At 37.4% G+C, this 15,371-nt stretch overlaps 1 protein-coding gene across 2 annotated transcripts in view; it reads right to left on the reverse strand.

Moving 5' to 3' along the window:
- The window catches only part of acbd6 (acyl-CoA binding domain containing 6), a 37,846-nt gene that overhangs the window by 10,773 nt on the left and 11,702 nt on the right, over positions 1 to 15,371 (reverse strand). For both annotated transcript variants that reach the window (XM_024279212.2, XM_024279211.2), the window contains exons 5-6: positions 13,996 to 14,101; positions 12,010 to 12,099 (exon numbers count right to left, since the gene is read on the reverse strand). In XM_024279212.2, coding sequence (XP_024134980.1) covers positions 12,010 to 12,099; positions 13,996 to 14,101 — 196 coding nt within the window. The remainder of the gene's footprint in view (positions 1 to 12,009; positions 12,100 to 13,995; positions 14,102 to 15,371) is intronic.

The raw sequence follows: 15,371 nt of genomic DNA on the forward strand, positions 1-15,371 counted from the left end.
GAGGTAACCTTGCTGCGCACCATGTGAGCACTACTATCCTTGGTCAAATTAGCAGGACGGCAAACTTACTGTGTGCCTTTCACACCTCTGGGGAACGTCCTTCAGCTGCCCAGGAGCGCCCTCAACCCCCCAAATAACCCACAGCATTAAAGTCTAGGAGGGTACACCTTATAAAAAGTCTGCTGTGATTGTAAACCAGCGTAGGGCTGGATAAAAACCCTCTACTGCTGTCGGGTTTTAGCTCAACACAGAATAACAAAACCAGTTTTTTATTTTCCTTAAATCTGCTTTCCCAGCACTCCTCTGCCCCCTCCCCATGTCACAGAGCTTCTGTCCCGGGGGGCACCTTAGCCTCCATTAAAGCCATCAAAGGAGGCGGATGAGGTTGAGACTTAGAATTAACATCACCAGAGGCCCTGCCTGTCCTCCAGCGGCTCATCAATGATGTTTAAAAAGAAATATATGAAATAAATAAATACATAAAAGAGTGTAATATGAAAATCAATGGGCAGGCAGTGGGGGCTGGGGGTGAGGCATTTGGAGTGAGGGACTCATAAAGCTGAGTACTGCAGGAGACTGATGGAAGGCAAAACACTTACTTTGTTTATTCTCTCTCCTCGCCCCCGTCCCCTCCCACCGCCGTCTGAATCCAGCCCTTACTCTCTTTAACCCCCCCTCTGTCTGAAATAGTTGAAGACAGCTTTAATGCTCCTGACAATTTATGTGGATGGTTAAGAACGATGGAAATCAAATAGTTGAGTGTAGGCAAGGCCCAGTGAGTGGCCAATAAGAAAGAAACAACAGCTGATGATGGCAAAGAAGACTGTTACCTGCTGGAATGGCTCTTTAGGCTGCACTATTACTGTCAAGTTGTTGGCTCTTTTCTGAGTGCTCATATTATAGATTCATAACTGTGTCTGTGTCTGATAGACCCTTTTAACACAGCATAGCAACTACTTTCATTTCATCAAGTTCTGCTAATGTGCAGCGAGTACTAAAAATGAATCTCGTAGAAAAGCTTACAGTGTGACTTGTAAAAAGCAACGAGAGCTGGCTGTAATGGCCGTTATACCTGTGTACGACATCCGACAGGAGACAAACACACCAGAAATGTGATGCGTGTTCAAGAAAGAGCTGAACGTGAGTTCTTGAATCTTTTAGTGTTCACACTGGGCTGTCTACCCAATACACTAGTGCATGTTCGCCACCTACAGTTGGAAGAGGTTCAAATCTAGCTAATCTAGCTCCAGGCTTCTTCTTTTACAGCTCTATTCCGATATATAAAAGACTTGGTGTCATTTAATTCCAGCTGGACACAAACGATAATTTATTAATTTCTCCTTTATGATTATTTTCAATAATTGAAAAAGACGTCACTATCAAATCTGAGCCACAGATTGGTTCAACTGGTTGAACTTCTCATGCTGGTAACGCATTTTGTACTAGAACCCAAAAACTAACTTAAAAACTAGATTAACGACACATGAATGCGCACATACGCGCATTTAACGTATTTTCCGGACTATAAGTCGCACCAGAGTATAAGTCGCAGTAGCCAAAAAATGCATAATGAAGAAGAAAAAAACATATATAAGTCGCTCCGGAGTATAAGTCGCACCCTTGAAAAATCTATGACAAAAAGTGCGACTTATAAAAATAAGGTACATAGACTTTTCATTAACTATTTTTCCATTAACTCTGAAATTTAGCAAATTGGAGTTTTGATGAAAAATTCTCTTAATGGAAACACCTTAATTTCGAAAGAACTCGCATTTTTGGAGAAAAAAAATACAAAAATATGTCCGTAAACTTGACACTCCTGGCTAGCTCACTACAGCGGAGGTTGCTAGCATGCTACATCTTCCAGTTGGCTAGCGTAGTGAGCCAACCACTAAGTCATTGTGGGCGAACACAGTCGGGGTCACCATGAAGACTTCGGACTAACCCAATCGGGGTCCACATTTTCTGTCCACTTGGCCTTGCTGGCTGGGTAGCAGCTTATATACTTTCCCATTTTTCTGCTCCAACATCATAGACATAAAAAAATAACCTTGACTGAACCCCTCCTATTATAAACCTTCTGCTTAAGTCGTTTCATTTTCCTTTTTTTATGTTCTTTGGTAGATTTTAGCTGCTTATGTTTCCAACTTTCTGCCATCTCCCTTAAAGATTTGAAATGATACTCTACACAATTACCAACACACAAACACATCTGCACATACACACGGTTATGACGAATCTCGCTGGATATTTGTTATGACTGGGCTGACTGAGCCATTAGTTATAGGAGGCAGTGCTGGGAAAGGGAAGGGATACAAACGTGTAATAATGGCTCAACCAAAGAATTTCAATCAGCCACAGTGTGCGACTGTGTCTGTGTGTGTTACATGTGTGTGTTGACCCATTTGTATCTGACACCAGTCCAACAGAACCAGACCAGAAGATTTCCAAACTTCACTTAAAAACAACCATCTACGGTTGGTGTTTTGTGCAGAAGTTTATGGATTCAACATAAAATGTAATTAATATTGATAACATTTCTATGATTAAAAAAAAAAAAAAAAAACATGCACAGCAAACAGATCGTTACGATTTGCTCAGTCTGATTAAGGTGAACTGTTTTTGTTTTAGACATTGAACTGAATTTCCCAAATCCAATTTTGGTCCAAAAAATAACATCTGGGTTAGGAGGGTTTTTTTAAGAACAAAACAAAGAAACAATATTTGCTTTCATTTACAAATACAGTTTTTTTAGCAGTCTTGTGAGATGTTGACTAATCCTACTTGCTGGGTGAAGGTGAGGATCAACCTGAATGGGTCACCGGTCCATTGCAGAACCGCACAATCGCAGACTCACATTCCCACCAGGGGCATGCCCCTTTTTTAGATGGAAAAACTAAAGATTTTTATTTTTATGAATAAAAACGAAGCACAAACAATCCCTTTTTGAAGCACATGTCTCTTTGGATCAATAAATGTATGAGCTCCGAGTTAAATCCAATAATCTTTCTTCTGCACCGTTTATCTAAGCTTGTTTTAAATTCAGTTTATTTTAATCTTATTTTAATGATCACACTTTACACTATTTCTTTTGATCGTCTCTTTTAATGTTTTATGTAGAGCACTTTCAATTGTTTCTCACAGTTGAAGTGCATCTATGATGAACATAACAAACTCATCTTTAGAACAACTTGTAGAATCTGTGACAGACTTTGTTCATTGTGGTTTTTTTTATGCCATAAGAACTGTTCCAGGAAGTTTCTCGATTTCCCAAAATTATTAAGGTAACCTGACTGGGTTATTTCAGACACTATAACACAAATGATCTTAAAGACCCACTCAGAAGAAAATTGTGTTTAGAGAAAGATTTCTAATGAACTTCCGCCGCTCTGCAAAACATATATCTTAGAAAAACTACAGCGGTTTTTGATTTTTTCTAAAAAAACAAATGGTATAGTCATAATTATAAGAGCAGTGGGAACTATTTCACAATAGAAAACATTTAGTTGGAGTGGGACTTTAAGGAGTAAATGACACATTTCAATTTCCAGACTAATTGGTCCGATATCATGCTACATTCAACACAGTTTATCAGATGAATATTTATATAGAACTGCTTACAATACTTAGACACTTTCCCGAAGGTCCATTACTACACACCAACCCTCCCTCAGATGTCCATGAAGTGTAAACTGTGTGTGTGAGGGTTGCTGTGTGATCTCCCGCCACCAATTGTAAGCCACCCAGTCAGATATTTATTACTATTGATCTATCTAGCTAGTCCCGGCTGGAGACTTTTGCTCGGCCGGCTTGAGGCTCTCACCTCAATTAAGTTATGAATTTCTATCTGATAGACTGGGAGTGCTTGGGGCCTGCTGTGGCTGCGCTACCACGCTGGATTAATTAGAATTAGCGGTGCTGCGAGTTGCCCTTCCCGCCTCATGGATCATGTTGTTTTAATACAAAGTAGAGATGGAGGCAGGGAGGGATGAAGAGAGGGGGTGTGGGGAGGGGGAGAGTGATGAGGAGAGGGGACGGAGAGACAGATGGAGAGACAAAAAATGTAGGAATAAGTTAAGTAAAACCATTTGATAGACAGACAAAAGCTCAAAACTTGCACTGCTTCTCATCCCAGCACTTCCTCTAAGAATCCTTCCTTCCTTCCTGGAATTGTATCTGTTCCGGGCTAACCTGGATCTCACCTGTCCCTTCTCTTTGTTAGCCTAATCCTCCCCCTGTCACATGAACTGACGGTAATCGCTATGACAGGCATTTGGAAAGTCAATTCTAGTCCTTTGCTTTTGTTTGTACTCCAAGAAACTTATGAATCAGCAGAAAAGATTTGTAATGTTTTAAAACGCATTCAAAAATAAACTAAAGACTTGTTTGTAAGAGGAAAATAGAATTTTGGATTTAAATCACAAAATTACAAGATATGTTGGGCCTTACTCCAGGGGTGCCAAACTCCATCGTACAAGGGGCCAAAATCCAAAACACACCTTAGGTCGCGGGTCGAAAAGGATAAACATTAATTGAACACTTTCAAACTACATTTTTAAAACTTTAAAACCATAACTTTTTAACATAATTATGAACTAGATTTATAGCATTACCTACTATGATGATAGTGTAAATGCTGTAAACTGAATTTGGCCGCTGAAAATGCTGAAATTGATAGCTAAAAACGCTGAAGCTAATAGCTGAAAACACGAAGCTGATAGCTGAAAACGCTAAAACGCATAGCTGAAGATGCTGAAATTGATAGCTAAAAATGCTGAAGCTGATAGCTGAAAACACTTAAGTTAATAGCTGAAATTGCTGAAGCTGATAGCTGAAAACACAAAGCTGATAGCTGAAAACGCTAAAAAACGCATAGCTGAAGATGCTGAAATTGATATCTAAAAATGCTGAAGCTGATAGCTGAAAACACTTAAGTTAATAGCTGAAATTGCTGAAGCTGATAGCTGAAAACACAAAGCTGAAAGCTGAAAACGCTAAAGCTCATAGCTGAAGATGCTGAAATTGATAGCTAAAAATGCTGAAGCTGATAGCTGAAAACATGAAGCTGATAGCTGAAAACGCTAAAACGCATAGCTGAAGATGCTGAAATTGATAGCTAAAAATGCTGAAGCTGATAGCTGAAAACACTTAAGTTAATAGCTGAAATTGCTGAAGCTGATAGCTGAAAACACAAAGCTGATAGCTGAAAACGCTAAAGCTCATAGCTGAAGATGCTGAAATTGATAGCTAAAAACGCTGAAGCTGATGGCCGAAGAGGCTGAAATTGATAGCTAAAAATGCTGAAGCTGATAGCCAGCTAAAATATTAGCTTGATGCCAAAGTAGTCTAAAAAAACAAAAGAAAACAGCTTGCACGTAGCTGAAAATAATTAGCTGAACTTCAAAATATCCTTAAAAAAAACTGAAAGAAACTAGTCCAGTTTCTAGACGAAATTGTCTCTTCTGAGCCCCATCAGGTGGTGGAAATGTCCCACACTGGTTCTGCCAACACCTAAGCTCAGACAGAAATCTGTTTTTGAATAATCTGTTAATGGTTTTTGCTCAAAGTGAAAAAGTTTTGCTAAACTTCAAAATATCCTAAAAAACTGAAAGCCTAAATTAGCTAATCCGAATGTTTTTTTAAAGATTTTTTTTCTTTATTGCAAGTAAGTCAAGTTATAAACTGACCAATCAGATGCCTCAGTAAATGCATGAGGCTCCCGCTCTAGCAGATTCTCCTATTCTTCCGTGCGGTATGGACTTCGAACAAGCCGGAACAAGCTCACTCATGATTGGCGATAGGAGTTCCTCTAAAACGTGACTCAGACCGACTCAGACTAATCTCTGACGAGGGGCGGCAATCGGCTGCAATATGGCGGTAGACGTATCAGGAAGTGACAGTGAAGGCTCCAGTCATTTCCTATGGGAGACCTCAACACTTATGTCCGGTTCTTACTTATACAGTCAATGATTTTAAGTCATATTTTACTAAAGTGAACATAGAAAAACACTGTAAGCTATTCCTTTATTTCTCCATTCTGTTAATAACAACCAATGATAGAAAACGATATGGACTTGTTGATCATATCACCTAACCCCTGTAAAAGAGGGGTTAGGATTTTTTAAAAATCGTTGGCGTGGTCATGAATGCAGATGGCGGCAGTCAGGTGACCATTAGTTAGGCGGGGAAGCTGTCAGTCAGCAGCAGCTCTGATTGGATGTTTTATTTATTGGAAGAAGAAGAAGAAAACGAAGAAGAAGCCTTTGTTGGTTATAGGCTGGGATCGCCAGTCATCCTCCGTCCGCGCTTCAACCGTAGGAATTTTAGCAATCGGACAGTATCGGTGGGATGGCAGCACTGGGGCAGGGGGTGTCTGCTGGGTGGCCCTCTGAAACCGGCCGATCATCAGATGATTTAGGGGACCTTGTAGACTCAGTTAATTATTGCGTTGCTGCCTTCCTGTCCTGGCCACGGCGTGTAAAAATCATCTGCTGCCGCCCGATTACAAATGCCTCTGCGTGGCCACAGGGTAGCCACCCACCGAATTTGCTGAAAAACTGGCAGTTACGTCGCTGCCCAACTGCATTATGGTGAATGTGACCACAGCTTAAACTATACCATTATAAAATCTTTTCAAAATGAAATAAATCCTTCTAATCGATTTTGGAAAATACTATTTGGATTGAGGCATGGTTGGTTTATTTTACTATAACGTCAAAACGACAGCAGACAACACTCATATGATGCAGTAAATAATAATCAACCATCATTACAGTCCAATGTGTGGAAACTCATGGAATTTAGCAAAGACATGCGACCATACAGTGTGGTGGATCGATTTTAGGTCAGTGAATCGGATCGTCCATATCGACTAAGAATCATCTCGCCAACCATGAATCACGATACAAATCAAATCGTTAAAATAAACCCCTAAATGATGAAAATACTTGTCCAGTCGTTAAGACCATGATTTCTTCTGTAAGATATGACAGAAATAATTAAAAAAAAAACAGAATTTACTGGAAAGGGCTGATTTATGGCAAATATGAACATTTTCCTTCTTTTTAACCTGAAATGGTCTAAAACAAACTGTGAAATGTCATTTAATCAAAATAAAATTGTTAAGCTGACAAAGTAAAATATTCTTAACTGCAGATAATTCTTCATTAATCTGTTCCCATTTGTTCTGGAACAAAGAAAAAGCTCAGAGGGTAAACCCTAAGTTCCATCATTATATTAAATGGGATGCGAGGGTCATTTTAAGCAAAAAACTGCTGTGGCTTGTCCCACTTTCTCTGAGAGTATTAGCTGAGGAAACGCCACCATGGAGAGCGGGAGTTTAATGTACCATGCGATCACCGGGGCCGGCGCCGCAGTTGGCAGGTGGCAGATCTGTGATCTGTGTATTCAAACACTCGCAGCTACCTATTGTGGTCCCCTTGATCCTGGATTAACTATCAAACGAGCTCTTAATGCAGGTTACCAGGGTTTGAGAACAATTCACTGAAACAATCAGTTGATTAATTTTCAACGATTTTCCTCCTCTGCCAAGAGAATAATACTTTTTGTTTAAACTCTAGAGTGCCCCTCCCCTTTTTTTAATCAACAAATTAAGCATAAATCATGTTTGATCTTTATTTACTGGTCGCTCAGCATTTGGTAGAGGTCGAGAGAGATTACTGGTCACTCTTATAGCCTGCACACAACCCAAACATTCCTCAGTTGGCGTCGTAAAGCGAGCGCAAAGTCGAGTTTTCTTTGTTTTGTGTCGAGGAATTTTGTGGAAGCAATATAAATGTTCATCACAACAAAAAGAAATAGTTTTTATATCCTTATTGCTTTGTTTTGCCTCAAGTGAAGAGAGTTGTACACATTTTCTAATTTGAAACATAGGATTGTGTGGAAGTTTTCCATAGTGTACGGAGCCTCTGAAGGGACATAAAAATAAAAAAAAAGTTAAAATCAGGTGATTTCTGGTGAGCACCAGACAGTAACCAGATTAGTTGTTTAGTATCTGGTACACAGCAGATAGTATCCAGTTATCTTCTGGTGTGCACCAGATAACAACTGGTACGCACTAGATAGTAATCCAGAATGATTTTCTGGTCACTATCTGGGGCGCACCAGTTACAATCTGGTGTGGAAGAGATAGTATCCAGATAGTACTGGGTGAGCACCAGATACTATCTGGTGCGCATCAAAGAATAACCAGAAAAAAAATGTGAAAAAAATAATCAGTTACTTACATTTTTTTTTTTACTTTGATGTCCCTTGAGTAAAGACAAAGTGAAAAAACTGGTGCTATCTGTTGTGCACCAGATAGTACCTGGTGGGCACCAGATAATAACCAGAAAATAAATAATTTTTTTTTAACATTTTCTGGTCACCATATGGATGCACCAGTTTTATTTTCTGGTCATTCTCCAGTAGGCACCAGTTACTATCTGGTGCACACCAGATAGTAACTGGTGCACACCAGATAGCAACCAGAAATATTCTTCTTTTTTTTAACATAAAATAATTTTGGTCACTATCTGGTATGCACCAATAACTATCTGGAGGGCAACAGATAGTATTCAAATAGTATCTGGTGACCACCAGATAGTAACTGGTGCACACCAGATAGCAACCAGAAATATTCTTCTTTTTTTTAACATAAAATAATTTTGGTCACTATCTGGTGTGCACCAATAACTATCTGGAGGGCAACAGATAGTATTCAAATAGTATCTGGTGACCACCAGATAGTTACAGAATTTTTTTTTATTATTAATTTCTGGTCACTATCTTGTAAGCACCAGTTACTATCTGGTGCACACCAGATAGTATTTTTTTTTTCTGGTCACTATCCGGCAAGCACCAGTTACTATCCAGATAGTACTTGGTAAGCACCAGATAGTAACCAGAAAAGAAGAATACAAATTTTTTACTTCAATTTTTTTTTTTTTTTTTTTTACTTTTATGTCCCTTCAGGGGTTCCGTAATAGTGTGAAAAAGTTTTAATTTTGGACAACTTTTTCTTTCTATCAGTTTCTTGAATATTTAACCACCAACAGTCTCTTCTGACCCCAACAGATGGTGGAAATGTCCCACACTGGTTCTCCCAACACCTCAGCTCAGACAGAAATCTGTTTTCGAAACATCTGTTGTTCATTTTTGCTCCAAGTGTCTGATACAAAGCAAAAGAGTAAGAAATGTGGACCTAGATGCTTCCGAAAGTTCAGAGAAATAAAGATGGGATGGATTCACTACCACCCCAAAGTCCTACCTGTGAAAGGATGTTTGCTCTCAGCTTAGACTGCTGAAAACTCTTCACATTCATTCAAATTCTAATGAGGAATACATGACTGCAAATGTGCTACATCATGGGAGGAAAAACAGACAAAAGCCTCTATCTGGACATCGGTCCTCCTTAGCTGTCATTATCTTTATATGGCTGTAAATCATCAGTGAATTGTTTTGCAGTCATCTCCCTATTAACCCCCACCCCCCCACCCCCCCAGCAGGCATCCAAGACAAAAACGCCACACATGACCACAAAAGAGAAAGCCATTTGTGAAATGTCCTGATTATGTGGGTTGTGCAATGTGAAACAATTTGCCTGATTACTTCCAATTGATTTGTCCTCCCAGTTAAAGCCTCGCCGCTGAGCAGCCTGGTGAGATGGGCTTTGCCGTGCCGCTGGGCTGGGAAGGGGAGTAATTTCTCCGATGTGCAGCTGAACCGGCTTACGGCTGAAACTAAAGCCGACTGCGTGCCGCTAAACCTCCCAGAGCCTAAACAGAAGGCTAGCTACCGGCTAACTGTGTCTGCTAAAGCCTCCAGGGATTTGTTTGTGGCACAAAGTGAATTAAAGGTGACCTTCTAAAAGAGATGGAGAGGATGGAAAGACAGGAGGGACGGGCGGAGAGGAGGCTGCTCGGTGTCCCTGTACATATGTTCGATTCTGATTCAACTTTATTTAGAGCGCACCTTTCCTGTGGTGGGACACCTCAAAGTGCTTTGCATAAAAATAAAGAAATAGTGATGCACTACACACGGACATGAAACAAACAGAAACGAATGAAGAAGTGCACAAAATCAAGTTAAAATCCAAAGCAGCAGAAGATACAAGAACAATTGCCGTCCTATAAGATTGTTTTAACAGGGAGATGTGAAGCAAAAATTAGAGATAATATGTAGAAAAATAATTTCATAAAACTTATGTAGTTAATGCCACTAGAACTTGTGTAGGTAAATAGAATTAAATGAAGGTTTGTGTGGACAACCGTTTATGTAAACATGTATGTATATTTGTTTTTATGTCCTTAATATTTATGTAAACAATCATTTTCCTTTTTGATCTATTTTGATGGAATTTTGTTGATTTAGTAATGGGGGATATAATATAAGTTTTCTTCTTTCTGCTCCTTTTCATTTATTAACTGCTTTATGTTTATTATGTATTATTTCGATGATATATATTTTTATGAAATGAAATAAAACGAAAAAAAAAGTAAAGTTAATGACTTAAAAGCAAAACAAATTTATCAAATTATTTCTTAAAAACTACCACAGTTTGAAGTACTAGGGCCAAAAACGTTAAAAGTGATTTGTGAGATAGTAAAAAAAACACGTGCATTTCTATTCTACTCCTTATTCAGATTTACTTAGTTTACTTTGTAGTTTTTAAGTTTTAAGTGGTTCCTTTAACTACCCCCCCCCAAAAAAGGCCTTTTTTTCCGCTGCTTATTCCCTTGTATGGAACCCCTAAAGGGACATCAACGTAAAAAAAAAACTTAAAGTTAAAAACATTTTTTTTTCTGAAAAAAACTTAGGGGCTCCGTAAATTACCAACCAGAACTTTTTTTTCTAAAAATTAAAGTAAAAAAAATTTGTTTTTTTTTTTGTTTCTTAAAATCAAATATAAAAAAAAACTTCTGGTTATTAGTTGACTCACGCCAGTTACTATCTGGTGTGAATTCATTACTAACCCAATTTGTTTTTTTGTTTTTTTATTATTATTTAAATTTCTGGAAAAAATAACTCATTTTTTTTCTTTAAATTCCGATTAGGGGCTCCATATATTTGGGAGTAATACACACAATCAATATTTTTAAAAACACGTTTTCTAAATGTTTCCCACCATTTGGTTGAGCAGGCAGCTAAAGGGTTAAAGACCCACTTATTTATTTTAAAAGGCTGTTTTTAACACGTTCTTTTGATATTTTCTGATGATGGAGGAAATGCATAAAGAAAATCAAGATAAAACTTGGATTTCTGAACATTTCTTTATTCAAATTGTCATGAATCAGTCAAAAAATGCAGTTTGCTGGTTCAAAAGCTCCGTGCTCCACTCCATTCTGATGCTTCCCTTTATAGTTCACTAAATCCATGTATGTTTTCTATTCCTCTTCTGAGGAATCAGGAATTTTCAGCATCTGGCTCAAAACTGTTCGCCTGCATAGATCCAACACTGCTAGCCATTTTTGTTATTTTGTTATTTAATGTTAGGTGTTCGAGGGGCTGTAAGCTAGAGGGAGAGCGTGTAAACAGATGGATGGTGGGAAATGGAGGCAGGCTTACTCCGCACCAGCAGTAAACACATGCCGCTCTGCAGAAACTAGGTCCTAAAAAAATGACACACGTTTTTGATATTGGCTGAAAACGACATAATCATAATTAAAAGACCACTGGGATCACTTTTACAGTAGATTATAAATTCGGAATAGAACTTAAACTGATTTTAGGGGAAAATATTCTGTAAAACTTCATGTTATAGATTCAAGTGATCCTGCCTATAAAAGGTTTTTCTAAATCAAGTAGTTTTGACTTCTCATTCGGAATACATTTTACAAATAGAAAAAAATATATATTTAAAGAATAAGTAAAATTCCCTTCATAAAATGTCACATTTCTTAAAAATCGATGTAGCAAAACCAATTTCTTTTAGATTTTTATATAAAGAAATAAGTTTATGTTTTTTGTTCCGACTGGAAACCTAGACTCAAAAAGAGAAAGGCGTCTCACCTGACTGTTGATGTCTGCTTTGTGCTGCAGTAGAACCGACACCAGCTCCTTGTGTCCTCTGTCACAGGCCCAGTGCAGGAGAGCGCGACCCTGCAGGAACAAATACAGCAGTCAGCCGCACAAACTGCACGCACCAGAAAAGAACCCAACAAAAAAATTGAGCTGAAACGCTTATGAATGCATCCTCCTTCCTCTTTTCCTTCAATCATAATATCCATTTATGAGAATTCACATTTTTCTGTGCACTTTTCTGAGAAAATGGAGCAAAAACTTCATGGGAAATAGAAAAGTCCCACACACAGTGTGTCAGTGAACACAACACAGGCAGCCCCCCCTCACCCCCCAGGTCTGGATCCTTGCTCTAATAAAACCACACAAGCTCATTTTTCAGTGAGGCCAATTAGGTAAAGCAAACTCTGCAAGTCCAACTCTGTGCTTAAATTATATTGATCACTGGGGTGGGGGTGGGGGGTGGGGGGGCATGCTAGAACGGGTACTTATGAGAGAGGCTGGAATGCCAAAAGGGTACCCCCCCCCAAACTAAAACAGGTGTTTCCAGGCTGCTGTGGCCCCATAAGCTCCAACATTTCACTGCACCTCAGAAAGATGCTAAAGATTTTTACATCAAATGTGACAAAAAAATATAGGGCTGGGTATCGATTATAATATAAAAAACATTTCAATTCAGATTTTTAAAAAAATCTTTCCATTCTTAAATTCAATTCAATTTTGAGTTTACACATTTAGACACATTTGCTTAGAAATATATTAATAATCTACTATATAATTTGAATATATTTATATTATTCTGATCCAGTTCACATACTGTAAATGTATCAGCGAAATAATGAGATTGTTAATATCATACAGTATTACATAGATTCTCTAAAGGAGAAGTTCTAACAAAAACATTAAGATCATTAACATTGTAAACTTTGTTCTGCTTCTCCTGGAGGGCGATTCAGTTTGGCCACTAGGTGGCGATCGCGCTTATTTCACAAGAAGAATAAAGTATGAGGAAAAACAATGTTTTAGACCACAAATAGTTACTTTAAAAAATATTTCCTTAAAAAGAGTTGTAAAATTCATGTCTGTGAGTTTATAAAGATGTTAATTCAGTCAACAATGTATGTTTAGGTCGACCGAGTGTTAGCATTAGCCGTCCTATGGTAAATTCCATTAAACGTTAGCATCGAGCTAGAGGACTTTAGCTTTATGTGCTAAATCGATTTATATTTTTCATTAATACATTTTATTGAGCCAGCCCTAAAATTTATATACACATTTCAAATAATGAAGATTTTCTCAAGTTAATAAAAATGTGTTTTTGTCTCAAAATAAAGTGCAAAATTTTCTAACAATTTTCGGAAAATAATAGCTGACTGTAAGAGTTTTTTTAACTATTCTTACATTTATTTGAATATTAAATTTAAGAATGTACAACGGTGCATTTAAAAATTACAGCTTAATGAAAATTAGGAGAGCTGTCTATTATACAAACTTAAAAAGTGTTAAAATAAATAAATATTAACAGCTAAATGCCTTTCAGATGTATTTTATTTTATTTTTTTTAATTATTATACTTTCTGTACAATTACCAGCATGAAGCCCAATGAGGCTTTTTTTTGTCATGTTGCGCTATATAAATAAAATTAAAATGAATATATATTTTCAAGAAATTCAGCTGACTGGGGCAGAAGAACTCCAGCTGTTTTCAAGCTGCAGAAGTTTGTCAGGTTTCTGTCTGAAGTCAAACTTCACCACTGCCCTCTGTTGTTCAGTACGCTGAGCTACAAGACACACGTCAATAAAAGCTGCACACAGACTAAGCCTCCTTAGCAGAGATCCTCAAGCGTCTGGTTCTGACACTGAACTCAGCATCTGACGCCTCTTTCCTGATGTGATGGAAACAAACCTCTCAGAAAACAATGACTGTTCTGTGAAACACCTGACATTACCGGTGGTTCTTAAATGAGCTCCGTTTACCTCTTCATCTTTAGCGTTGACGTCCACCTTCTGGGAGCTGATGGCGTTGTTGACGTGGTCAATGTTATTTTCTCTACAGTAGTCGAAGATGTTTTTGTCCTCCTCCCTGAAGGCGACACATGAAAAGAGACGACATGATTACTTCAACTGATCCATTTAAATAAGAAGTGTGAGAAAGCAGTGATCCAGTGAAATATCTCGATACTTCACTTGGTAAAACTTGTATCGATTCAAGCAAGTTTGAATACGTACTGAAGCAAAAACCTGTGCCAGCTATAACTACATTTCTGGAATTATCGAAATAAGTTTTGATTATTAAACATATTTTTGAAATTATATATATGAAAGGTGTATTTAGTCACAACTGAAAAAAAAATAAAATTGTCTCTTGGGATATATCACGATACGTATCATATCATGGCATAAACACACCGATAGTTTTAACTCAAAGAAGATAAAAAGTGTTATTTTAACCAGTTTAAGAGCAGTTCTGTGACTGACTGCAAACCTAGTTTTTTCCCATCTTCATCTTTTCTCCCATCATTGTTGGACAGGACTCAAGCATTCCCAAGACTGAACAGGATGAATAGGATAAAGAAAAAGTAAAGGATGGATAAACAAAAACACTTTCAGCGAACTCAAACTTTATTCCATTTCTTTGTGGTTAAAAATTGGATCCAACGATTCACTTTTCCCACGATTCAGTTCCAACCTCGATTTTTGGGTCACAGTTTTGTTTCAGTTTGATGTATGGGTTTGTGTTTTAAAAAAAATATTCAGAAGAATTACGGCTGAGCAAGATGGAATTTTTTATGTCAAGATATTGTTTTTTTTTGTTTTTGTTTTTTTTATATCATGTGATAACGATATACATCACAATATGTTCCATGTTTTAAGTTGCAAAACTCAAAATGTAATTTTCAAACCTTTTTTTGTATTAAAATTTTGAAATTTTTCTTTTTTTTTATTTTTTATTTATTTATTTTTTTTAACTTGTCCTGTCCAACTAAAAAAAAAAAAATTGAAATTTTTAGATTTTCAGAAAACAAAAGACGAGTTTGAAGTGAAAAAAAAAGATTTGAGACTGAAAAAAAGGATTGAAAATGACATTTTGAGTTTGAAACTTTAAAATGGAACATTTAAAGCTGAAAATCCTTATGTTTATTTTAGAATAGCAAAAAGTTTAGGACATTTTAATTTTTCTTTTTAGCCAAGCACTAATATTTTTTTCACTCAGTTTTATTTGGGTTTTCAAATAATATTGACCCCAATTTAGCTCCATAGTTTAGCTTTGCAGAGTATGAAGCAAACACTACATGACTGCTAGAAGAAAATCCTTTGAACAGGAGAGTCCAACAGTAAAGTATTTTGACCTG

The sequence above is a fragment of the Oryzias melastigma genome, linkage group LG4 (assembly GCF_002922805.2).
Source record: "Oryzias melastigma strain HK-1 linkage group LG4, ASM292280v2, whole genome shotgun sequence".
NCBI lineage: Eukaryota > Metazoa > Chordata > Actinopteri > Beloniformes > Adrianichthyidae > Oryzias > Oryzias melastigma.